Source organism: Parasteatoda tepidariorum, chromosome 10 (assembly GCF_982258835.1).
Source record: "Parasteatoda tepidariorum strain Cologne lab strain chromosome 10, Ptep-v5.0, whole genome shotgun sequence".
Taxonomy (NCBI): domain Eukaryota; kingdom Metazoa; phylum Arthropoda; class Arachnida; order Araneae; family Theridiidae; genus Parasteatoda; species Parasteatoda tepidariorum.
The window spans coordinates 95,273,575-95,301,169 of NC_141764.1; the positions used below are offsets into that span (position 1 = coordinate 95,273,575).

Consider the following 27,595-nt stretch of genomic DNA (forward strand, 5'->3'; position numbering starts at 1 on the left):
TAAGAATGATTCACTTTGTATAGCTAAATGCAGGTATAGTGTTAGTTTGGCTGCGGAGAACTTTTCCCTGCATTAATTAGGGATATGATTAGTTTTGGTTATTAAGTACAAATTGGTTGCACAGCCCCCTTTTACTGGTGAATTCTATAAGATGCGGTTAACAGACTAACCTGAAGTTAACAAGACTACCTTGAGGGCGAAAGGACGGGGAGATATAAAAATTAATAGACTTATGTCCTCTTAGAATATAAAAAGTATTATTTTTCTATTTGTTTTCAAGGTAATTTTTAGAGGTATGATATTTCTTCGCAAATGACAACAGGACAGAAAGTTACTTAAGGGAAACCTTAGATATGAAAAAATAAATAAACAGGCTTCCATGTCGAAATTTCTAAAATATTTCATTCCAAAGTATAGAATTTAAGCCATATATCTATCTTCAAGTTTTGTGGATATTTTTTATTTTATAGACTATTATTTTTTTAACTTTCAAAATATTTGGAATGACATGAAGTTAAAAATAAAATAATTTCATAAAAAAATAAAATCATCGATTATAGAGACCACAATTTTTTAAAATGATTAGAAATTTTTGAACTGTAATAGACAACTTTTAATTTTATTTTTTTTTTAATTTTTTTTTTCATTTATTGTTTTTAAAATCGGATATAACTTTTTAACAAAAGCATAGACTTTCGCCTCAATCTTGTTCAACATTTAAAAAAACACCGCATTCTGTTTTTGAATATAGTCTTCCGGTATCAAAGATGAAACAGAGATTTTCTTAGGCGCTTTAACTGACAATAACTGATTAACTGTGATTATCCATTTAACTGTGTAAAGTAAACTGAAAGTTGGTTAACTGTATGAACAATTATATACAAGCCACTAAAACTGGAATGAAATCTTGAAAATTTTCTGTGCATCTTTACTAGAAGATTTGTTAATGGGCTTAATATTCTAAAAAGTTTTATTATTTAAATCAATATTTAAAATTATGCCTAATTTTACCATTTTTAAAACTCTTCTGTATTTTATAAAATTTAAAAAGTCATGAAGCATAAGGCGATTTAAGGAAGTAATAGCATATCGCAAAAAAAGTGTAACGTTCGCCATGTTTTGAGTCTTATCCAGTGCCGGATAACCCATTAAGCCAGACATGGCCTGGTGCCCCCAATGATTAGGGGCCCCCTTAAAATGGATTTCTTTGAAAATAAATTTTAAAAATTAAGAAAAACAATTATTTAAGAAAAAATCAATTTCAAATCTATATGTTATGATTATTTTTTAGTTCTAATTTAATAAAATGAAGTAAAATTTAATTTATTTTTATTTATTTTAATTTTAAATATGCTTTCTTAAATGAAAAGTTATATGAATACTTTTATATTTGAATAAATAAAAAATGTACGAGAAAAAAAAAATTTAATCGAAGGGCCCCAAAAAATTTTAATGGTGGACTGATCGTAAGACACTGTTCCCAGTAGTATCGATTTAAACTGTAGTATCGTAAAGTACTCGACTTTGTGTAGTTGCCGGACTACCAAAGCAGAAGAGCCATCCCTTCCGCAGAGGATTAAAATTGTGATAATATGTTTTCGAATAAACCTCAGGGATATTTCCCAGACCGTCCCTATTATCCTATTTTGCAGCTTTAGTACGACATAAATAAAATACAATTAATACTACAATTTCGAAACACTAATTTGAAATGTCATTGCTATGGAGAGATTTCCGTATCGTGATCTACCCCGACGATGCGAAAACATTCTCAAATCAATCGCCGTTGTGCAGCGCTAGTGTTACGTAAATAAAATACCTACCAAAATTAATTGACGCATAAAGCGTAACTTTTCGTGCGAGTTCGATTAGCGTTGCTGAAAGTTGCTAATGAAAATAAGCCTTACAATTTCTCCCTATTCCGTGATTTCTTTGAAGTAAGCTTTAAGCTAACTTTCAAACAGGTGCAAAACAGAACTGCCAATCACCATGACATGCAAATTACCGAAAACAAAACAAACTGTGACTGTCAGAAGGGTTGCAGATTAAATTGTTACCTGACCGGTAACACTTACCTTGAAAAGAGTTTCCTTTCTGTGATTGCATACATTTCCTTCTTTGTTTCAAGTTGGTTCGAATTTAAATAAAGAAAAAAATGGCTAGAGAGTTTGATGTTATAATTTTTGGTGGAACTGGGTATACAGGCCGGTATGTTATTGAAGAACTGGCTCATTCTTCTAAATCAACTGATATTAAATGGGCTATTGCCGGCAGAAATAAAGAAAAATTGGAGGAATCCTTAGAGATTGTTCAGGGGTATCTTGGGAAAGGTATAAAAGTTTCAATTAGTCTGTCGAGCCATCTGAAAATACTCATCTAATAATGTACTTATTAAATTAATGAGAAAAGAATATTGATGGAATTCGTATAAACTATCTTTTGTTCATATTTACCGGAAAATTATTTGTACTTATTGTGGTAAAAATAACCAATGCTAGCATATAGCTGAGTGAAAATATTTGATTTAATTATTATTTTACCGATAACAGGTTAAATCAGTCTGTACAGATTTTTGCCAATCTAGGTATACTGTAATGTAGTTTAGAAAAAATGAGAATGAAAAGTAATGATCAAAAGCGAATAGTAAAATATGAAAGTATTTATTTTTATCTGTTTCTTAACACTGTAAATGAATATAGTTTTGACCATTATATAAGATATACCATTATTTTTCCAAAAGGCAGTAATGTTTAAGAAAATCTGAACCATTTACAATTTTAATTTTTTTTTTTTTATTATGATATTTTATTTTAGGTATAATTAATAGACTTAAATAAAATCTAAAATATTTACATATATTATCAGGATGTGTAACGTTTATAAAAATTGCTTTAAGGTGCTTATTTTTGATTTTCGTTTTTTAAAAGCCCTTAAAGGTGCTTTTTGCATTGGGTGTTTTTAAAAAGTGCTTAATTTTCCCTTTTTCAAAATGAGCTTTTTCCTTTACAATGTTGATTTTCGCTTCGAATTATGCAAAAAGACACAGTTCACATTGTTCTATTCAATGTTTTCACAATTAATTCAACCCCAATCTATTGCGGCATATTGTCAGTCCGTAGTCTCTGAAAATGCCATTCGTTTTACGTGATTCAAAATTTCATGATTTTTTAACAATAGTCAAAAACAATGCCAAAAGGTTTGTTTTTTTCCTTTCTTTTTTTTGGCATGATGGTTAAAACATTGTCAAAAACTTTCCAACTCTGCCTAATTGTGATATTTTTTTAAAGTGCTTAAAAATATTTTAGTGCTTGAAAGTGCTTATGTTTGTTGAATAATTTGGTTACGCACCCTGATTATTTAATGTAACTTTCTATTAGAAATGCTACTGGATACTACTAATCAAATAATACTAGGCTAATCCTCAGAACCTTGAAAGGTTGGCATGCTTAACTACAAAAACATGAAACCTGCTGCTTTACAATAATATAATTTATGTATAAAAGTTATAATTTATGTATAAAAGGTTTTACTTTCTTATAACTTTTTAAAAATACAATGATTGGTAGAAAAAAATATTAACAAGTGATTATTATAAACTAGAGTTCATTGTATTAGATTTAAATTTACTTTTTTTTTAAAAAAAGGCTCTAGAGTAAAGTAAAAAATAATTGAAATATATGTTTGAAGTGAATAGGTATATTATATTAAAATATTTTGTTTCCTTTATTAATTTCTTTAAAAGCAAAATAATAATAATTTGGTTATTTGCTCTGTAAAGTTTAAAAATATATTGTAATAGAGAAACTAGCAAAAGCATTGTTTATTCATAATCACTTCAGAAAAAAAGAGAAAATTATTTGTCCTATTTTTGCCTACTTGAATATGTATAAAGAATTCCATTCTATTTAAATATAAGTATGGGTTGATGTATATATTTTTTAAGTATAAACATGGTGCTTAACATTTTTAAAAAGTGTTTGAAGGTACTTATTTTTGATTTTCATTTTTTAAAAGCCCTTAAATGTGCTTTTTTCATTGGATGTTTTTAAAAGGTGCTATTTTTCTCTTTTCGAAAATGAGATTTTTTTTTCTTTACCATGTTGATTTTCGCCACGTATTATGCAAAAGTGTGCTTTTTCACAGTGTTCTGTTCAACGTTTTCATAATTCATTCAACCACAATCTATTTTGGCGTACCGTCGGTCCATAGCGTAGGAAAGCGCTAATAATTTTACATGTTTAATGAAATACTTTCGAGTCTGCATGTGCGTCTACTGAGCTGGGTTCGGTGAGATTATTGCACTGTCATGTGCAACTCTGCTGCATTTTGAAAGATATTCTCAATTTCTGGCTTCATTTTCCACCCGCTGAAATCGAACTGAAAAATCTCTTGATCATTTTATAATGGTTAATATAATCAGGAAAAAGAGTTCTTTATAAGAAACTAGTTATTTTTATCATGTTTGTGTAAAGTCTTGGAAAATTATTTTGCATTTTGTTAATGTATATAGTGCTTAAAAATATTTTTGAGTGCTTTAAAAGTACTTAAAAGGTGCTTATTTTTTGTTGTGAGATTTGGCTACACACCCTGATAAAAAGTATAAAGTAAGTAATGATTATGTAAATTGAAATTTATATTTGGTTTTAATTTTCGTTGACAGAAATTTATAATTTTTAAACATTTCTGAAAGTGGAAATGAGTTAATCATTTTTTCTGTTTTTCAGAGATAGATATAAGCAAAACTCCAATTATTGAAGCTGATGTTAAAAGTGAATCATCTCTTTCAAATATGTGCAAAAGGGCTAAGTTGATACTTAACTGTGTTGGACCAGTGAGTAATATTTCTTAACCATTTTGCTTATGCAGTATAATGTATCAAATGTACCAAAAACTCATAAAAGAGAAATGAAAAATAAAGTTATGAAACATCTCATAGGACGTGTATATCTCCAGTGCTTAAAAAAAAATAGCTTGCCAGCAGATTTATGTGGGCAAAATTATAACAAACTTAAAAGGTTTATTTTTATTTATCAATAACTAAAGGGAAAAGTTAAGATAATTCTGAGTATGAAATTATATCATTGATTTTTCTTTATGCAGGTATCAGTCTTAATTAAAAGCTTGGAATGTTTCGATAAAACTCTCATATTAAAATTCTTTGTTTTGCATAACAGTAGATAGAATAATTATGAATGTGCTTGCATATTAATAGATAGATGAAGAAGTAGAAAATTTATATTTAAATAGCGATCCACTTTTTGTAATAAGAGACACAGAAATTTTGAAGTTCAGAGTCACTGTTTCTACTTTTCTTGAAAAAGAAATTCAGCATATTATCAAACAGATTTTCTTTGATATATGTCAATCAACTAATTTTTAAATTGTTTATATATATATATATATATATATATATATATATATATATATATATATATATATATATATATATATATATATATATATATATATATTTAAATGCCTGTTAGTGTATCTATCATCAAAAGGTTTGTTATACAAAAATATTTTTTTCTCAGTGTTTTCATTACAGAAAAAAAATGAGAGAAAATTTCTCACCCTTTCTCAAAAACAGGATGAGATCTCAAAAAGTTAAGTGAGATTTCTAAAAATTAAAATAACGCGAATAGACTTGGAAAAAAATATTTCTTTAATTATAATACATTTTTAACATCTAATTTTTAAAGCATTGAATATTTTTGCTGCATCATGATATGGAAAACGTTCTATATCTACTTTTTCATCAGCTATTCTCATTAGGTTGCTCAAATGTTTATCAGTCATTTGTATAAGATATTTTGTCCTAATTCGGTTTTGAGTGCTAAATGACCTTGCAACAGATGCTGAAGTATTCAGAATCTCTAAGTAAATTTGTAGCATTGAAAAAATTTAAACGTCTTACATGAAGAAATCTTACCTTCCGTGAACACGTGGTTGCAGAAAAATGTGTTCTGAAAGGTGTTCTGTCATTCGGGGGGGGGGGCATTGTGTTCTGCTGTTAGCACTGGTTCTGAACAATACTGGTAAATAGGGAAGCAGATAACAGGGATCCGTGTTGAAAATAATGAAAGATCAAGGAAGAAAAGTGAAACGGATTTTATTCAAAATGGCAGAAGACGAATTTTTTTCCAAAATTCGAGCATTTTGAAATTGATTAATAGAGTGCGCGATCTTCTCGCGTTGATAATTTTTTAATGCGAGAAAAGAAGAAAATAAGCGAGATTCTCGCGCTGTAGTGAAAACACTGTTTCTTGAAAATATGTTTATTTGTGAATGTTAGATATTTTATTATTTCTAAATTTCTTTTCAGTACAAATTGTTTGGCGAGCCAGTTATCAAAGCTTGCGTAGAAAATGGAACTCATCACATTGATCTTAGCGGAGAACTAAAGGTTAAATCTTATTCATTGGATAATTGTTTTCCAATATCTTTTGTCAATCCCATCTTAGTCATTTGCTAAATTTTTAATGTTTGAAATTAAAAGATCCAGGAAATTCAGAATAAAATGCTTAAATTTTATTTTTTTATTAGTATCTCTTGTAATTCAATCAAGTAAATGTAAATTATTTGTAGTTCTTTTTGATTAAAAGTATAGTTTCTTTTTAAATAATAATATTTAATTTAATTAATTTTCTTTTGTTTTTTAATTCTAGGCACTTGTTCATGAAAAACTTGTAGTTAAGAGGAAAATATCCAATAAATATCACTTAAGATTTTATTTTTATTTATTTATTTATTTATTTAAATATCAAAATATCACTACTCTTATTATGTTTTAAAATTGTAACAAAAATTTATAAAAAGTTATTCTTTCATAAATTAAGATACTTCTTGGCATGATGTAGTCAAAGTATGGTTTGACTTTTAGGTTTGTTATCTTTTTTTTTTTTCATCTTTAATTTCATTACTAAGCTTTAGATGGACTTAAATGAAAAACTTTCAACAAACAAAAATTTCAATTTAAAAGCTTTCTGTTAGCAATTTATTAATTTTTGTAGTTTCAATCCTATCTTTACCACCTGATTTTGATAAATGTTGTTCAAAAACCGCTGATTTATGTAATGCTAATTTTTTCAAAATTGTAAATTTATTACTTACTTACTAACATATATATATAAATTTAACTATAACAGTTTTTTGATAGATATTAAACTATTTATTGACTTGCCTTGTTTTATCCTATACTTAGCTATATTTTTTATAATGCACTGAAAAAATTTCCATAGTAGTGATTAATTTTCCACAAATAGTGTTTGCACGTTTGTGTATATTGTGCATATCTAGCTTTAGGTCACTGTTCACTGGTTGGATAATTAACTTTTATAGTGAAAACAAATTATTCATGTTTATTTTAATAATTTATTTTCAAATCATGATTTATAACTGAAGTTGTTATAACTATTTTAATCATAAATTTTAAATTTTCATTGATAATATTGAAATACTAATTAGTAATTATATTCTACTAATATAATACCTACTAATAAATAATTATTATTTTTATAGTATTTAGAAGGAACGCAAATCAAGTATTTTGATGCAGCACGTGAGAAAAAGATTTATATTGTTGGGGCTTGTGGCTTTGACAGCATCCCTGGCGATTGTGGAATGACCATCTTAAAAAATCATTTTCCTGGTAAGTTACTAAAAAATTGTCATTTTCTTGATTGGTTAATAAAAATTAAAATTTTCTTTAAAAATATTTAAATGTGTATAAACATAGATCTTGATTTATTGCTGCTACTAACAGTAAAATATCCTCAAGTGTAGTTTTTCACCTGTTTTGAAAAAAAAAAAAAATTCATAATTTGTCTAGAATTATTGCAAAACTTCAAAACTTGTTATTTCTAAAACCTAATTATTTTCCATTTTATTTAATATATCTTGAAATTATTATTTTTAAAATATATAGAAAATAATTGATTTATCATTTTAGGGAATCTGAAATATTTTAGTTTTTTATTTATTTTTCTTAAAAAATTTAGAAAGTTTATTAACATAATTTCTTTTAATTCATTATTTACATTTCTAAAAGCAGTTTATTAAATAGTTCTGACATTTAAATTTTCTAAAAGAAATTATTGATTGTTTCTATTGAAGTTTTAATGTGTTACTTAGTTTAAATTCATATGTACAATTTTTTTCTTCAAAGATTTAATATTTGCATTTCTTAAAAGTTCTTTGTTGTGTTAAATATTTTGTCATTAATAGTATTTTTCAAATTTAATGTAATGTTTTGTATTTTTTTATTCATTTATTTATTTTATGTATTTATTTATATATTTTTTGTTAATATTTCAGGTGATTTGAATTCTGTTGAGTATTTTGTCACCATCGGAATCGGACCGGAGGTAAATAAAATATGTTAAAGTTATATTCAATATGCTTTAATTTTGTACTTCCAGAACAAATAAATTGTTGTTTAGAAAATTTATTGTAAAATCAAAATTTTTTAAGTTTATTTATGCTGATATTTCCATTTAAAATCAAGTTTTTATGATACTTTTTTAATAATTCTCAAATTTCTTTGATGGTAAAGTTAATAAAAACAAAATTTTAAAATGATTAAAATCAATACTGATTACAATGCTTTTGTGCTTGCAGACAGTTGAAGGTTCTCTATCTATGATGTTTTCTTTAATATCTTTAAAAATTTCAGAATTAAAAACTTATAATGGAAAGAAATATATTTTTAAAAATACTGTTTATAACTACTGACTTTTTTTTTTTTGTTCATGATTTAAAAATTGTGTATTTTTAATTCTCTGGTTTAGTGTATTTTTAATTCTCTGGTTTCTCTGGTTTATTTGAAGAAAAAAAAAACACTCAAAAATACTTTTTTAAAGAAATAATTTTGTCTCTTCTCTATTCTTATGTTTAAATTTTGTAATTAAATGAAGTTTAAAATATTCTAACATCTCTAAATAACATTGTAGTTTGATTTAGATCAGTTGGTTATGACCCTTTTTTATTTTGTTGCTATAGAAATTTGATTCTATGGGGCTTTAGAAGAAATTAATTGTCATGCATTTTCATTTTGCATTGATTGAAACTAGTACATATTTTGACTTTATTTTTCATTGTATTACAATTTTAAAATGAATTTTTTATATAATTTTACCAACTAATTGTAAAATATTGGTAGTTATATTTTTGTCGTTTTCTCTAGGGTCGATCCACTAATATCGGAACCTTTATGTCAGCTATGAACTCTATGTGGGATAAGAAGTATGTAAAAGAATATGATGCTGCTCTTAAAGAAAGAGTATTTAAAGAGGATTTGCCAAAACCTAAATATCCATTAGGCTGGAGGTACAAAATTTTTTAGTTTAAATTCATAATTTATGCACCAAGTATCACCATAGTAAAGCTTTTTTGATATTTTTTATTATTTTCTAAATAATTTAAAGTTTCTCTGATTTTCATCGTCATCATAGTTGGCCATACAGCCCAATGTGCGCTTCTGATGATTTCTCCATTACGACTTCCGATTTATCTTTGATCTCCAATTCTTTTCATTAATTGCAAGAAAATCAGACTCCTCTGAGTCAGCCCATCTCAACCACTGCCTTCCCTGCTTTCTTTTTCCAGTGGGGTCTAAAAAGCAATTAAATTTTGACGGAATATTTATTGCTAACTTCTTTATATTGAATTTTAATTTACGTGTTTTTGTTTTCAGACAACCACCAGTTTCTTATAGTTCTGAAGAGAAGGCCTGGAGTCTTTGGTTTGTAGGACCAGATCAGAGAGTTATTCATAGAAGTCAATTATTTCGCCACAACTACTTAAAAGAAAGACCTGTAAGTTATTCTATCATTGACTTATTTTTCAAAGAAAATGGAATAACTTATGAAATCAAGATATTATCTATTATAAACAATTTAATACTAGAGAATGTACACTGTTTTGCTTTGATATAATTTAACAGCTAACTCTTCAACGTTCTCCACGTCTTTATTCACATGCATATGATTTTTCACATGTATTTCAATTTATCTTTTTAAAAAAATATCTCAAAATGGATACCATTTTTCTGAATACATTTTTATTGAAATAGTATTTTTGCTAATGACTATTATGCACTAGTTTCTGTAAATAAGAGAATTTTCAAATTTGATTGATTATTTCAAAACTACTGGACAAATTTCAATAAAATTTTATTTTAATGTAGGATAATATGATATCAATGAAATAACTAATATATAGATGTTGTATGCACTTGTAATCACTCAAAGTAAAAAGGTATGAAATATTGGTTGCAGAATTTAATGAGAAATAAGGTTAAATATATAGTTATTATACGCATGCATAACACTCATCAGAGACAGAAGATATAATTAGTTGTTGCAGGTTAGGGTCAATAAGGCGTGAAGTCTCCTTCTACATGTATATGAGCTTTACATTCTATTTTCATATCGTGAAATCAAAATGTTCTCGTAGTTTTGTACATCTTTAAATTTAAAAGAGGTTCACATTAAGATTTTAGTTTAACAGAAATTCGGTATAAATATTAAATTAAACTTCGTAATGCATTTGAGGCATTTAGAATAAGTCACATAGCTGCCAATTATCCACAATTTGCAGTTATTTTCTGCATTTTTACTTATTTTAACTATTTTTTACGTGCAGAAGACAAGATTTTCTGCATTTTTATCTGCCCACTTGATAGGTCTTATTTTCTTTAATTCAGATATTGCTACTTCTCTGCAGCGGCCTTGGTGTGCCCACTTGCTGTGGTCCTCCCTTTAAGGTGTAACGCAATGGATTTCTCCTCATTTATCAATGAGGGAAGGAATTCAGTTTGTTCTGCAAGAGCGCTCCCAATTATTACGTGACTTATTATTTGCCAGCACGAAAGTGAATCTTGAAATAAAATGGCGTGTGCCAAAAAAGAAATAACGAAGGATTTTGCAGTAAAAATATTTATTTGCTCTTTCAATTAATCTTGTTAAATCTATATATTAATAGGCTAGCAATATTTTGTCTCGCTAAAAACTCCCAAACTACGCAACCGAATTAAACAAATAAGGTGTCGTTTTAAAGGTATTGTTATGTAGATGTGCAATAAGGTCTTAAATTATGAAAATTTCCTTTAATTAATTAATAAAATTAATAATTTAGTTTCAACCAATGAGAATTCAGCAAATCATTTTTCGGGTGGTTCGCATAAGCATTGTTTCCGTAAGCATCGTTTGATTTAAAGCATTTCTTAATTAATAGATTGATAAACAAAATTAAGAGTGGATAAAAAAAACGGAACTGAATTTCTTAAAAAAAGAATTCAATATCTTTAGTTCCTTTGATAAATTTTTAGTTTTAATGATAAATTTTTTGTTTCGTTACAATAGAATGGCAATGCATCGTGCGAATATTCAAACCAAAACAAACGTGCGAATATTCAAACCAAAACAAACTTTCTACAAACAATTATTTTGATTTGAGATTTAAAACGATATCTTAGTCATTTAGTTCTATTTTTATTTATTTAGTGCCTGCTGCCTAAATAAAATGCCTGCTATCAGGCGTCGAAATATCTCTGGCAGACGTCAGAGAAATGAATGGCGGAATTCTAAACGGGAAAGCATTTCTCGCCGAAGGGAATCGCCACCTCTACAAATTCGAGATTTTTACAAATCTGCATTGACTGTTCATGACGATTGTGACCCCTTTACTATTGGATCTATGACTTTTATTTGTAACTTTTGTCATGCTAAGCATTTTATGTTAGAGAAGACAGGAAGTAGCAATGAATATGGTATTTGCTGTCAGAAAGGCAAGGTTGATCTTCCTTTATTGTCGCATTCACAATATTTTGAGAATTTGATTACTGGTGTAACATCTTTAGACCATACTGCAAAGAAACGATCCCAAAATTATTTGGACAATATTCGCTCCTATAATTCTGCATTTGTCATGATAAGTTCTGAGACACACTTAGATGAAAGTGTAACCGGTGAAATGTATCATTTTAAAATCCATGACACATTTTACCATCGTGTTGGTTCACTTATACCAAGTGAAGGTTGTCAGCCAAAGTACGCTCAGAATTACTTTTATGATGTAGATACAGCAGTTGAACACAGAATGCGTGAACAAGCTAATGTCAAATGTGATGCGAACATTATGCATGAAATAGCTATATATCTGAACAGAGTGAATTCATATGTCCAATCTTTTCAAACAATGGGTGATCTCTGTAGGAATTCCAGTGATGGAAATGAAAAGGAAATATGCATGCACATCACTGTCAACGCGTCATCTGATCAACGACGGTACAATGATGCCACAAATACAGATGTTGCAGCAATTTTTAGATGCGTAGATGAAGTACCTCCTGGGGTATGAAACCTGGTGGTGATGTCAAAGTCAGGTGGCATTCGCACAGTTTCTGTTTTAGACTCATCGTTAGACCCATTGGCTTATCCGCTACTGTTTCCCCATGGTGATCCTGGATGGCATATTAATATTTCCTGTATCTTCAGTGGGTTGTGGATATGTATGTTCGAATTGAAGGCACACGCTTAAATTTTATAAGGCACAATCAAAGTAATTTGCGTGCAGATATGTATTTAAATGTAGCTGATTACATACACCAGCGTGCAGCTGAAAACAATTTGAGAGTTGGGCGTCAAGTCATTCTTCCCTCTTCTTTCATTGGTTCTCCCCGTAATATGCATCAATGTCCATTGTTTTTATAAGATTGCGAAGCAATATGCAATGGAACTGCGAAGCAGTTCTGGGGGTTGGCGAGCGTAGCGAGCAGGGGGCGGAGCCCCCTAGTTTTATTTATTATGACTGAATTAAAACAATACAAAAAACTTTTATAGAATCCAAAACCCAGAATCTGCTAATATCGTCATTCATATTCACCCGATTTTAATGTAAAATATAGATTTGTGTATTTATCTGATTTAAAAGCTAGACATTGCGATTCTTATTTCCGCAATTTAAAAATCGTTCATCGCGATTCTTATTTACAAAATTTTGAAATCCAATATAGCGATTTCTATGTACTCGTTTTTAAAATCCTATATCGTAATTTGTATTTACATTGTAGTAATATCAAACATAAATTTTTGTATTTATACTTTATTTAAAAATTACACATTAGGATTCGTTTCACACTATTGAAAATTGATGCATTGTGATTCATATTTATGCGATTTAAAAATTCAATATTGCAATTCATATTTATGTGATTTTAAAATCCAAGATTGCAATTTTAAAATCTAAAAATGCAATTCTTGTGAGAAGTAATTTCTTTTTTTTTAATCAGTTACTATAAAGGTCTGATATTCTTCACTAGTAAGTGATTTAATTATATATGCTAGCTCAAAAAATTATGTTAAATATGAAGCATGATTGGTATATAAATTAAAATCTTGATACCGATTTTTTGTGCATAAAATTTTCAGGATTTTCCACTTTGTTGCACTATCACCCCTGCATTATATTATAGTGAATTTATAAAATAATAAATAATTTTAATCTGCTTTTTTTATGCATTTATTAGCATGCAGTGGCATGCTAATAAATGCATAAAATGCTATCTAATAATTAATAAAGCATAATATGCTATCTAATAACTGCATTTTTATGCATTTTTATAATTAGGGGTTGGCAGCTATGAAGTTATTAGCATTCAGGAGATAAATGAATAAATTATTAATACTAAAATATTTTATTTCATTTTGAATTTCTTAATAGTTCATTTTGTTATTCCTGCATTTGCTGTGCCTTAAGTATCAATGCTATTTAAAATTCATATATGTCTTTTATTCTTTTAGAACTAAATTTTAATATCCTCCAGATATACTTCAATATTCTAATGTTTAATATATTAATAATATTAAAAAAAATTCTTATTTTATTGTATTTGTTGTTGATATTTTGATTTATTGACTAAATTTTATTTTTCTGGATAATTTAAATATACTTTATTTTTATTTCCATTCTTTATATTTCAGATATTGTCTCATGGTTACATTAAGTGCAATTCATTCTTTACTGCTTTCGCACTGGTAATGTTTGCTGTATATTTTGCATTCATGTCATTCTTTTCATTCACTCGATCCCTCTTAGCCAAGGTTTGTTTTTATTGCCTTATATCCATCAACTTAAATTTACTAAAAAGTAATTGCAATATTCAATTTTCTTAGTTAGCATTTATCTACTGCAAATGTTTACACTATAAATAAGATTTCAATCCTTTAACTGTCAGACTACTTGAACAATTCTGTTTAAGTATTACTTTGTTAACTATTGTACCTCCATTAAATAACATAATGGAAAACTGATTTGATGTGCCAAGAATTAACTAAATTCTACCCATTAGTTAAATCAGTCATCCATAGGTAAAATCATTGCCAATAAAGAGTTGTTTATATTATTAAGTGCTAATGTTTCATTGTTACATTTTATTATCGTATGATATTTAGAAACCATGGAAGAAGTTTTTTAAATAAATATTCAAATATTGGCACTATTTAATAGTTATAATTATACTTAAGTAAGTTAGTTAATGCACAAAATTGGTATTTACACACATAATTTTATTTTTAATTTACTTAAATCTACAGCACATTATTTGGCATGATAAAATTGTTATCGAATACTGTCTTTTTAAAAATATTATTTTTTAATGTCAAGGTTTGTAGTATTTTTAAAAATTGCTTTATTTTTGTTTTTAAAAAGACTTTAAAAATGTTTTTTTTTTTTCATTGGATTTTTCCCCTTACTAAAATGAGATTTTTGTTAAATCTATCATTGCTATAAATTAAGCGAAAAGCATGGTTTTTCTCAATTCATTGAACAACAATTCATTTTTGCATTATTTCGATCATATTGTATGAAAGCACCAATCATTTTACATGATGGATGAATTACTTAAAATTCCACAAGCATATACACTAAGCTTGATGCATTGAGAAGGATTCGCGCACTTGCAAGACTGCTGCATTTTGCAAGACATTTCAGCTTCATGTCTTACCGTCTGAAATTGAACCAAAGATCTCTCTGAAGTTTCGCTCATCGTGGAAACCAAATAAACATTACCAATTATTTTTCCAAATAGCAAAAGAAATTTTTTTTACTTGTTTGTTGATTTGTTAGCTTATAGCAATCACAGAGCTTTGTCACTTCAAAATTTTTGTTTCCATTTTATTCACTTGATTATGCAAAGATAAGAAGTAATTAAGATTTTTTTATCATGAGAGTATGTGCCTGGGGAAAATCAACAAATTGTTTGAATCTTTTAATGTATTCTTATTTTGCTGAATTTGCTATGAAATTTTCAGTACTCTTCAGTTATTTTATGAAAAAACTCAATTATTTTTAAATGCAAGATTTCTTAACAACCAATGCACTTTAATAATATTTTTATTTTTTGTCGAAACGTTTGACTGTGCACGTTAAATTCAAATTTATTTTAAAAAATTTTTTGTTCATCTGATTGCATTTTTCATACTTCTTATATTTCTTCAGTCATTTTTTTCTAGTTATTTCATGTAATTCTATAACAGTACTTTGTAAGAAAAATAAAATATTATAGCGATATCTTAATTTACTTTAAAGTTTCATTTGTTTGTATTAAAGTCTGCATACATTTACTATAATAAACATAATCAAACAAATTATCAACTACACAGTATCTTATTAGATTTCAAAAAAATTACAAAGATTAATTTTATTGCAAATTTAATATTTTCCACTGAATTGCCAGGAAATATATTACATTGATATTTAAAATGCTAGACATTATGCATTTGTTGAAGAGCAATTCAAATTATACATTTTACTGTTGATCTGTTTTTAAAACTAATTCTGTATTATTATTATAGTACCCATCCTTTTTCACTGCTGGTGTATTTTCAAGTTCTGGACCAACTCGAACACAAGTAAGTCAAAATCTATTTTAGTTTTGTATTTTCTATCATAAGACTAATTTTTATTTAGCAAATGTTCCCATTTAGTTTCCAGTAATTATTATTTTGATCCTAATAGATTCCTATTTTTTTCATTAATCATACTAATGTAATCAAAATATTTGTAGTTCTTAATGGCATCATTGAATGAAATTTGTGAAGCTCTAATGATAATTTGCTTTTTTTTTTCATAGTGATAATTTTAAAGAATTTTTAATGATTATAAGTGCTATTTTTAGTTGAGGTTACAAAGTTCTGGGCCTTGACTTTTCGCTCTCTAGGTAATCTTCGAGTACATGCAGTTTTTTTTTTTTTTTAATGTTTATTATTGTTTGTTTACTTTTTATTTAGTATTTGCTTTAGCATTGTAATTCCCTTAAAATATTCTTTTTAAATTAACAAAATAATGGAAATTATATTGTTTTTAAATACCTATTATTTACTTCTGTAGTATTCTAATATACTTTATTTTTGCTTGCGTAATAGTGTTACGTATTTAATGTCTTCAAATTCTGATAATGTGTGTTTTTTCTCTCACTTTATTGAAGTTTTACTATCGAATAAAGTAGTCTTCATTCGTTGACATTAAAAACATAGGTTTTATCTGTCTTTCAGTGCAATAAGACAACGGAAAAAATTAAATTATTTTTATTGCAGCACTTAGTTCATTCCAGTGTAATCTATTTCTACTGTGAACTCATTTAATATTTAATAAACATTAAATTCTTTAAAATCTTCTGTAAAAAATTCAAAAGCCGTTCTTGTAAAATTGAAGTAATTTTGTGTTGTGGCACTATTGGCCTGAGTTATTGATTTCATATTTGCATTGAATTAATTTCAATAACATTTTGAGTCTTTCATTTGTTCCGAAATAAAACAGTGTACTTTCTTAGTATACAATCTGTTTTTATGTTATAAGCATTTTAATTTTTCATTCAGGTCATGCAAGGATCTACTACTGTAACATTTTATGGTGAAGGATGGAAGGAAAAACTGTCAGATCCTACTGACCAGCACACCACTAAACCTGACACCAGAATGAAACTCACCATGAAAGGGCCAGGTCGCTTTTATTTTCTTTTATTATTCATTTATTGTTAAAATTGTTATGCTTTTGCTAAAATTCTCCCTTATTAATTTGTTAGCATGGAAAAAAAATTATTCCTGATTAATGTGTTATTAAAATTAATAACACATTAATTTTAATTAACCAAGCATTTTGCTTCTAAAGTGTAGCTTGATATTGCTTTGTATCATTTGACCACTTTTGCTAAAAATGTGAGAAACTGATGATAGTTTTTCAAATGTGCTTAGGTTAGCAGGATACAGTTGTCTAACCACTCTTTGGAAAATATTTATTGCACGATTATTTTTATCTTGGTTAATTTTTTATTACAATTAATGAAACAATCTGGTGAATTAATCTGAAACTTGATAATTTATTTTATGTGGAAACTAAATTATAAAATTAATCTGGTATTATTTTGTATTTTCAAACAAGATTATTGTAGTATTCCCTCACAAGTTTTTAGTACCATCAGATGTTTGTTTGCTTTTTTTATATTTGGACATAATGAAAAAGTAGCTTTTTTAAACACGTCATTTATTTCATTATTTACAATTTGATGTAATTTTATAAAGCTGTGACTACTTTTCTTTATTATATTCTGAATCTCCAAAAATTGAAATTGTAACTTAGGAAATTGAACTAATTGTGAAAGAATAATTTAGATGAATTAGTGAAATAATAATTAGATTAAAATAAAAGATTTTATATTGCATTTTAGAAACTTTTATGTTAAATTTCTTTCTTCCAATTTATTATTTTTATACATTTACCATGTACTGCAGAAAAAAAATACTTTTCTTAAAAGTTGAGTGCTTTATACTTCCCAGCAACTTCTTTTTTATGCTTTATTTCTATACAATGTTATCTTTTCTTTCTCTTGTTTTTTTTTATTTTTTATATATACTTGACAAATTAAGTTTTAACTGTTGATTTCTGTATATTTTTTAATTTATTTTAGTTAATTTGGATAAAATGCTAACATTATAATTGTCTGTAGTTGATCCACTTATATTATTTAAAATTTATCTTGCCAAAATTTGGAAAAGTTTTTTAATTTTTATACATGTTAAATTGATTATGTATTATTAATAACATATATAAATTATAGTATAATTTATTGTAGTTTTTCTATATTATTAATATTTAATATATATTACATTTTAGAACATTCAATTACATTTTTAAGGAAGAAATCTTATATCTAGAACTTACTTACACAGTTTAATAAATCTCTCAGGAGTTTCAATTTTGCAGCCATTATAATGGCAAAATTTTGTAAATTCATCTAAATAATGATTTTATATTTTTCTTTTAGAGCCTGCATATGCACTTACAGCTAAATGCATGGTAAATGCTGGTTTGACTATACTTCTTGAAAAAGATAAACTACCTTTAGAGTAAGTTATCAAGTCAATAGAGTGTAATTCTTTGATCTATTAGAGAGACATTTTAGTGATATGTGCTGTTAAAATATCGCACATAAAAGTTTTTAATTAATTTTTATTTAACTGTTAATCACAGAATTTCATAATTATTAGGAGGTAAAATTAATCTCTGATACTCTATTATGTCAATGCATTCTGTTTGACAGTTGATTAAAATTTTGATTGATTGAATTTTTTTGTTAAATCATAATTTAATGTATTCTTTAAGATACATTTATAAATTATTATTTTTATTTTGAAATTAAATTTCTTTGATCTTTAAAAAATAACCATTTTTAAGAATTGTTATATCCATAACTCAAGTTACACATAATTATAAGTGTTGTGTAAAATATGTATTTTAAAAAATTAAGTATTTTCCTCTTCACCTTGCATTGCAGTAACATATTTGCCAGCTTGCAGAGTGTTGGAATACACTTAACAAAATGATTATGAAATAATAATTATCGAAAGAATATTCTTAAAATTAAGCTACTTTCCATATATTTTAAAGCAATAATTCAAATATATCTATACTAAGTAATATAGAAATATTTGAATTATTGATTAGTCACAATATTTTCACTTTGAAAACCGTTATTTTTGTATTTGAAAACAAATATTGTCACCACTGAAAAAAATATTCCTAATGCATGTTTGTAAATATGCATTAAAAATGTGGAGTAGGGCAAACCATCTTCATGTGAAAATTTAGTTTCAAAACTAAGACCATTTTCAAAATTTTAAGTTTGAAAGACCAAACGAAAAATCTCATTACAGCATTGAATTCAGATGAAGGAAAAACATTGAGAAATATACCTGTTTGTTTCATATTATGGAGAAAAAATATTTTGGGCTCAATTTAATTATAATTCTGCAAATTTAGTCGTGTTATCACATTATAATTCTTTCCGTGTAATTTAAATCAATGCTAATTGTTTTTCTTTCAATATATTTTCAGAGGTGGTGTTCTTTCTCCTGGTGTAGCATTTGCTAAAACTTCTCTTGAAGAAAGATTGAAAAAACGTGGAATGACTTTTGAATTTGAAAATATCAATTAAAGTTAATTATTAGTGGCTGATAAACTTTGTCAACAATATGCATGTTATTAATTTGTATTCTTCTAAATAAAATATTCACCAGTAATGGTATTATAAATATGGTCCTAGTAAATGAGCAAGAGCATATATTCAAATTTAAATGCAGAAAATTGTTCAAATGTAGCCATTTAAAGCTATAATCCCTTAGAATGTACTTTATAGCCTCTTATGTTAGTTAGAACTCAGAGAATTTGCATAATTTTATTCAAATATACTTCAGAAACACATAAGGCGTTTATTTAGCCATTTGTGACAATTCTAAGGATACTTCCAGAACTGCTTCTAAATTACAAAATTTAAAAATTATTTATAATTCCAAAAATGCAGTAAATCTCTGTAATTCCAATGGTCTGCATGATTTTAATTTTTTTCAAGGTTCTATCCCTTTTTGCTTCTTTTAAATTTCTGTTGGTTTAAAAAAACTTAATCTACATTCAACTTAATGGAGAAAAGTCAATCTTAATTATCGATAGTACAGTAATCAAGAATTTATGACTGAATGCTTGAAGAATTATTTTGTTATTTATATGACATCAATATCATGTCATTTAAAAGATAGTTTATTGATTTTTTTATATCTAAACATAACCAAGATTACTTCTGATATTATCCTTTAAAATTTAATAGATGCAAAATAATGTTCTCCAATATACTAAAAAAAATTTAAAATTGCATATTGATATTAGCATTTACATTCTATTTTTGATATTAATTTAAAATATAGACCGAAATTTGTATACTAATTCAACTAGGCATACTATGTTATTTGACTGGCACTTTTGTCCCTCTTCAATACAATTTAAAAAATGTAAAAGATAATTTCCATACAAAACAAGTTATTTTGTGATTATCTGTTACCAAATGGTTAAAGAATAAATTTTTTCTTGATGTATATTTAATTTTTTATTTACTTAATTTTTATATGTTTTACCTATTAAGCTGTGAAAGTTATGATTTTTAAATGAAAAATGAGCTTACAATTTTGACTGTGTTATTTGTTAAATGAAAACAACTTTTTTTATTGTTGTATAATGTGTTTTATCAATTTTAGCCATGTTTATATTCATTTTTTTTTTAAATTAATATTCTAATTTTAAAGAGAAATGAGCTTATAATATTGATTTATCTTGTTTGGTAAATATTAAAATTTTTTTAATGTTTATTGCTTCATTAATATATTTTACCGAATAATAACTTGTTTAATTTGATTTTTTTTTCCTTCAGAAAATGAGCTTATAAATGATGTGATCTTTGCTAAATACTGAAACTAGAAATTACATTTATTTTTTACTATTATTAAACTGTTATAAAAATGTTTAGATTTTTATATGCTTACAAATAATGTAATGGAGGAGCATGTGAAATGTGTTGAATATGAAATCTAATCTTGCAATATGTTCTCTCACTTTGAGAGAGCAGATTTTAAAGAGGAGTGGTTTCTCAAAACTAAATGGGAAAATATAACAATTATGTGCTACAAAGATAAATTGCACCACTTTAAGTATTAGTTTAATGTTCAATTTTTGGATTAAAGTTCTTTATTTCATATGTATTTTGAATAAACAGTATTAAAATTTTAATTTCATTAAAAAGTTAGCAATTTTAATTGCTATTTGTTTTAATTATCTGAAACTTTAGTTTATATGCTTATGATGTGTACAATATTGAATTTTTATTTCTAGATGTTGTTTATTCTCTTTTCAAAATATTCCATTATATTTACTTAATGTTGATGTTTGATTCTTTATAATGTTTTATTAATGCTTGGTTGCCTGTGATTAATGCTTACTAAATGTTGCATATTGTGGTATATTATGAATGTTTTAAATCTTGAACTATTTTTTATTTTTATTCTTACGCTTTTTTGTACTTTGTTGACACCATGACTTTTTAAAATATATATTTGGTGGAAATATATTTTTTATTGTGTATAAAACCAAAAAATAAAACCTATTACCATCGTTAGCTACTATATTTTCTTAGAGATATTTTGCTTCAAATAAAATTTCTTGCGGAAATATTTGTTTTAGTTTCCACTTCTTTATCTCATTATTGAATCCTCTCTCTCATATCTTGTAGTTAGTCTTTTGTATTATTGATTGCATTATCTCATTAATTGATATTTAATTTTTGGAAAAATTTTTAATTTTGATGTAATCAACTTAGTTAACTTAATACAATCATTATTTTTAATTATTGTATTGCATGCATTGCTTGAAAAGTTCGCAGTAGCCACACATATGCTTCAATATCAATTAATATTTAAAATCGGTTGCTTATGATTTTCATTGCAATATAAACCAAAAGAAACATTTTGAGACTATAAAAATTTGAACTTAGAAGAAAAATTAACTATGATTACCAGAGAAATGTGTCTGTTATTGATTTTCGTGCAATGTAATATTTTTCTGAAAAGATCTGCAGAAATAACTTTAGCATTTCTACATGACTGTTAATTTTTTTTTACATAATTTCAAAAAAAATAAATTTTTTATTAAGAAGAACCAAAATACTAATTGGAAACTTTATTTTAATAAAAAAATTAATTTGAAAATAATAAAAGGCTAAATGTGAAAATTCCTAACAATAGGTTATAGATTGAATAATTTAAATTTTATCTATTTAAACTGAATAATTTTTATGGAAAGCAATTTAAAAGTTCCGAAATCTCAACAAAAAAATTAATTATAGTCTTAGTTTAAATTTTTAAAAATATTTAATAGAACTTTAATAATAATAGAACTGATATTTTAGCAATTTACTTATATGTTTTTTTTTTTTTTTTTAATTTGTCTTCTATTTTCAATAAGGATTAATTACGTAATTTTATAAATTCTTTCTTACTATAATTTTGAAAAAAATACTTTTAAACCCAAAATACCATCAAAATAAATTTCATCTTGTTATAATTTCTTTTTCTTCAATGCTGCTATCTAATAGCATCTTATAACACTACAGATTAGTATGCTGTGTCAGTGAACAAAATAAAGGATCATTTCAACTTCATTAAATTTATTTTGAGTATTTCAATTCAAACTACGTGAGAGCAAAAAAATGTACGTATACAGCATTGTGAATGGAGTGTGTCTAGTCAACGTATACTAATTGAATAGTGCCAAGATTAGAGATTCTTGCTGCTAGGTGCTTCTTTGAAAGACTAGACACTTAGAAATTATTCTTTAGAAATATGTTTAAAGCTGAGTATGATAAAAGACATGTAAAAAATAACAAAATAGTTTACCCTACAAAAGAGTTTTTTAAAACAATCTTGGAGAATAATGAAAAAAGAATATACTGAATGATTGAAAAACTTCCATATAATGATAAAAGAAAATCTATAAAAAAAATCAAATTTCTTTCAAAATATAAATGTTAATAATACTTTTAAAAACATTTTATTGCTTTAAAGTCTATATCTTTAAATTATTATTTTTTTTTAATTTATTGGTATTTAATAAACATCAAAATTCAGCTATAAAATATCGAATTTTGTTATTAATTTAAATAACTTATAACTATAAAATTAAAAATATTTCTCAAAGTTTGAGTAAAACGTACGCGATCGAATTTCTCATATTGTCTGGAAATATATTGGGACATTGAAAAATCAGGGCCGAAAGTACAATCGGAACACTATGAGCCGCGATGGCTCAGGGGATAGAGCATTCGCCTTCCAATGAGGCGTACCGGGTTCGAATCCCAGTCTATACGAATTCCGCATTCGGCTTGCACTGACAACAATGCTGACGTAGTCAGTGCAAGCCGAATGCTGACGTGAAATATCCTCAGTGGTAGACGGATCATGGGTTAGAGTCCCCTTGCAGTCAGGCTAACCGTTGGAGGTTGTCGTGATCTTCCTCTCCATGTAACGCAAATGCGGGTTAGCTCCATCAAAAAGTCCTCCACGAAGGCAAATTTCTCCCAATACTCGATCCAGGAGTTCTAACTGAGAAATAACCGGAATTTTAAAAACCACAGAGCTTTACTAGCATTGACTGCCGAGAAAAGTTTTTAAAAAAAAAAAAAGATCAAATAGTCACATTAAAAGTAAATAAGTGTAATAAAATTGTATAAAAAAAAAACATCCGAGATTTTTTTTAAAAACTAATGTGAAAATTCGTAGCAATAATTATCGAAAGAGCGATTGAAACACCACATGGATTACCGATGACTTGGCACAAACCGATAGTGTTTCACAGAGATTACTTGAATCCGCGATTCTAACTTTATGCGCTATATATGGCACATAATTTTTATTCAAAAAAAGTGAGAATGCCAATAACAGCTACACCGTAAAGAACATCGAAATTATAAATATAAATATTCCTAGCAATAATTGTCGAAAAAAATGATAAAAACACTACATATATTTATCATGGAATCGGCCTGAGTTGTGAGCTATGCTGATGAAGTGAAGTTTTAAATGCGTGATTTAGACTTTTCATGCACACAATATTTATTATAAATGTTGCATCGATTTTGTTTCAACCAAATTTTTAAAAAAAGTAAAGAATATACTGCATTGATTGATTGGTTTGCTACAAATCTAAATTTTTAACTAAATCCTCACTCCACAGTCATATTTTATAAAATGTTTTTTTCTTTTTGAGAAAATGAAATAAAAAACATGATTTCTGAAGGAACAACTTTTAAACTTGCGTGATTTCGAATTACACTTAACTATCTAAAATCCAAGCACAGAATAATTTTCAGAACTCCCTTGTTTTTTAACTTATAAGGTGACTTAGATTAACTGATCAATTTTATGCTGACAGTAAAAAAATATTTATTTTCACGTAACTTTTGATCTTGTGATCGGATTTTCAAATACTAAGATTCAGTATCAATTCCCAAGAAGCACAGAAACATCGATCTATCCCGTAGCAGTTCCTATCAATACTTTGAAAGCGGAGGAATATAGTTACTGTGAGCAAGTTATTGAATGAATTCCATCAATGAAACTTTAAAAGTATTTTTCTTAAGACACTCTATTTTAAATATATTTTAGTTTCAAGGTTCAAAATATTTGTTAGAAAGATAAAAATCTATCAGTTGAATAATTATTCAACTGATAGATTTTAATTAGTGGTACTATTTAGTTAGAAAATTTGTCAAAAGCTTGGACTCCTTGAAATTTTAACAAAAGTAATTTCTCCCAATTTTAAATTCGTTTATACAAGGATAATACTATTAAAAAAGAGCAATAATTTTTGTAATTTATTTAAGCTTTATGCACTGGTGAGCAAAAATTTAGGATGAAGTAGTTAGGATGAAGTAGTTTAGGATGAAGTAGTTAATGTAACAGTATTGGTTAAAATCAATAAAAATCATACCATAGGATCAACAAAAGTTGAAGTTAAAGATTTTGAAACTAATTACGTTTATTTCTCAACTACTATCATAATTAAAAGTGTGGACCACCGCAGAATCTTAGGGGCTGCTAGAGGTAAGTTTAATATTTCTCAAAGACTTTTCTACTAGATTTTCAGAAACTAATATTATGTGTAAACAACTTCGACGAATCTATACAAACGTTATTATTTAGTTGATTGAGTAAAAATTGACTTGTCTATTATTTCAGAAATATCTAATGTCTCATTTAACATTATTACTTTGTATGAATGATGCTTTCAATGTAAATGTAAACAACAACAATCTCGAGCTCTTGACCTGCTCTACTTCTGGCTAAAAAGTATACAACTGCTTACCACACTGCCTATTCTGCGAGGTGATATTTTCAAACTGATAATTTTGTTTTTAATAAAGGAAATAAATCATAACTTCTGAGCTCAAATCTATTGTATTTCATCAAGATATTAATTACATTAAGTAATAATTCTGGTGAGTTTGAAGTGAAAATTTGTTTAAGTTATTTAGAGTTATATTGTTAAAAAAGGTGACATAGTTGCTAAATTCAGATAGAATTCCCTTATGAAAAAATCGAGATATAAATGAGGTATAAACGAGGTATATTTTAAAGGTATAAAGGAGGTTGTTATTTAAATACGTCGTAAAGGTTGAAAAGGGTGCAAATGAATACCTCAAAATCAACCTTAAATATACCTCCAGAGGTATATATGTTTCAGCCTGAAGTATATTTTTTTACACTTGTGGAAGTATTTATTCAACAACCTAAGATGTGTCATTTTACACTTCAGGTTATTGTAAATCAACCTCAGGTGTATTTTGTTCGACTTCAGGTAACTATTTTTCAACCTCAGGTATCTAATTTTATGCTTGTAGAGGTAGATATTTTTCAACCTATGGTGTGTCATTTTACACTTCAGCTTATTATAAATCTACCTCAGGTGTATTTTGTTCGACATCAGGTAATTGTTTTTCAACCTCAGGTATATAATTTTATGCTTGTAGGGGTATATATTTATCAACCTGTGGTGTGTCGTTTTGCACTTCTGGTTGTTATAAATCAACCTCAAATGTATTTTGTTCTACCTCAGGTAATTATTCTTCAACCTCAGGTATATAATTTTATGCTTGTAGAGGTATATATTTTTCAACCTAAGGTGGGCCATTTTACACTTCTGGTTGTTATAAATCAACCTGAAGTGTATTTTCAGCAATTGGAAAGGTTATTTTTAATTAGCGCCACGTGTTCCATGTTTTACCTTAAGTTATTATTTCGTAACCTCAAGCATATATTTTTGTATTTTTAGAAGTATTAATTTATCAACCAAAGATGTTTTTTAGCACTTACGAAGGTGAGGTGTTATACGGACCACCTAGTTTATTAATTTTTAGACTCACTATATAAAAAATATAATATATATATATATAAAGATATTATATATATTATGTGAAGAATAATGTACATTACATTTTTTTTCACTAGTAGAGATCATTTATCAACCTGAAATTTTTAATATTAAACCTTCGGCAGTAATTGCTTCTTTTGTTAAGCTATAAAAGAAAGTTTCCAATGCATAATTCTTCTATAATTTTAATAGATTGATTTAAATCATCTTAAAATAACACTTATCCAAATTCTACCATTCTACAGTTAGTAAAAATTATTTATGGGAACCCATACTTCGTATTTTTAGAAGATAGTTGTTTAAGGTGCTTGAATTGTTAAAGCTATAAAACTACAAATTTAAATAATTAGTCAGCTGAAATTCAAAGTACTTTTATTTAAAACTAAAATTTCACTTTTTTTACAAACCAGCAAAATTATTTTAAATACTGTTTCCGTCTACATGTTGAAACTTGTAATTATTGGAACCTAAAAGGAAAAAAAATATAAATTAGTAAGAAAGTCATATCTATATATATATTTCTCTTACACGGCGATGAAAAAAAGCCTCATTACAACTCTCCGAATGGCAACGCTAGAAAATCAACCAATAATTGCCGCTAAAAATGTCACATGCCAAATCTAGATTGGGTGGCTCAACATATAGCGCTTCTAAAAACGGAAACTGAAATAACCAGAGTGCAAAATATTATGTGCTTATGCACATTGTATTTTTTGTTAAATAATTTATTTATTATATATCAGTTTATAGATGGTAACGAGAAGAGTTTTGTGGTTGCTATGGTGACTAATTAGATGGTAAATTGTTTTTTTGAGTGAGTGTGAGATTTGTTTTTTGGAACTGCGATGCAGAAATTTTATTGTTTAGTTAATAAATCTTCCTTTTATATTAAACGTGATAGTAGTTTCCTTAATTATTTGATTCGAAGTCCTTGGAGTTTTATTCGTGGTCAGTTTATTTTGTATTTTTTGACAAGAGAGAGCATTCTCACCAAACGAGATTTCTTCCGAAATTCAATGTTTTGTTTATGCAGGGTTTTTCCATTGTAATTTCCATTGCATTGCATTTAAATTCTTAATAGACTTAATTATAGCCAAAATTTTAACCTTTTTAAAGAGATATCAGTTTTAGAAATTTTATCTTAAGATTTTATACTATAGCACATTTCTAATAGGTTTAACGAATTACATGTCATTTATTTGAATTCAAATTTATTTTAATGACTTAGTATTTACTAAAAAGACGTAATTTTTTTTTTTAAAAAAAGTTTTTATATGGATTTGAATGATTG

The 27,595-nt window shown here is 26.7% G+C and overlaps 1 protein-coding gene across 1 annotated transcript; it reads left to right on the forward strand.

Annotated features, from left to right (window-relative positions):
- The first annotated feature begins 1,991 nt into the window (after positions 1-1,991).
- On the forward strand, positions 1,992-21,551 carry LOC107455899 (saccharopine dehydrogenase-like oxidoreductase). The gene is made up of 12 exons (XM_043044342.3): positions 1,992-2,330; positions 4,725-4,831; positions 6,326-6,406; positions 7,522-7,651; positions 8,317-8,366; positions 9,185-9,327; positions 9,695-9,815; positions 13,983-14,102; positions 15,855-15,911; positions 16,878-17,001; positions 18,323-18,404; positions 19,393-21,551. Exons 1-12 carry the CDS (start codon positions 2,156-2,158, stop codon positions 19,490-19,492), a joined length of 1,290 nt encoding a protein of 429 aa, XP_042900276.3. The 5' UTR covers positions 1,992-2,155; the 3' UTR covers positions 19,493-21,551.
- Positions 21,552-27,595: the final 6,044 nt, after the last annotated feature.

What these genes read in the sequence shown, in the direction of transcription:
- LOC107455899 (XM_043044342.3), top strand. Translation starts at nt 2,156, where the DNA reads ATGGCTAGAGAGTTTGATGTTATAATTTTTGGTGGAACTGGGTATACA. An exon ending in TCAGGGGTATCTTGGGAAAG is followed by an intron (nt 2,331 to 4,724) that starts GTATAAAAGTTT and finishes TCTGTTTTTCAG; the next exon opens with AGATAGATATAAGCAAAACT. An exon ending in CCATCGGAATCGGACCGGAG is followed by an intron (nt 8,367 to 9,184) that starts GTAAATAAAATA and finishes CGTTTTCTCTAG; the next exon opens with GGTCGATCCACTAATATCGG.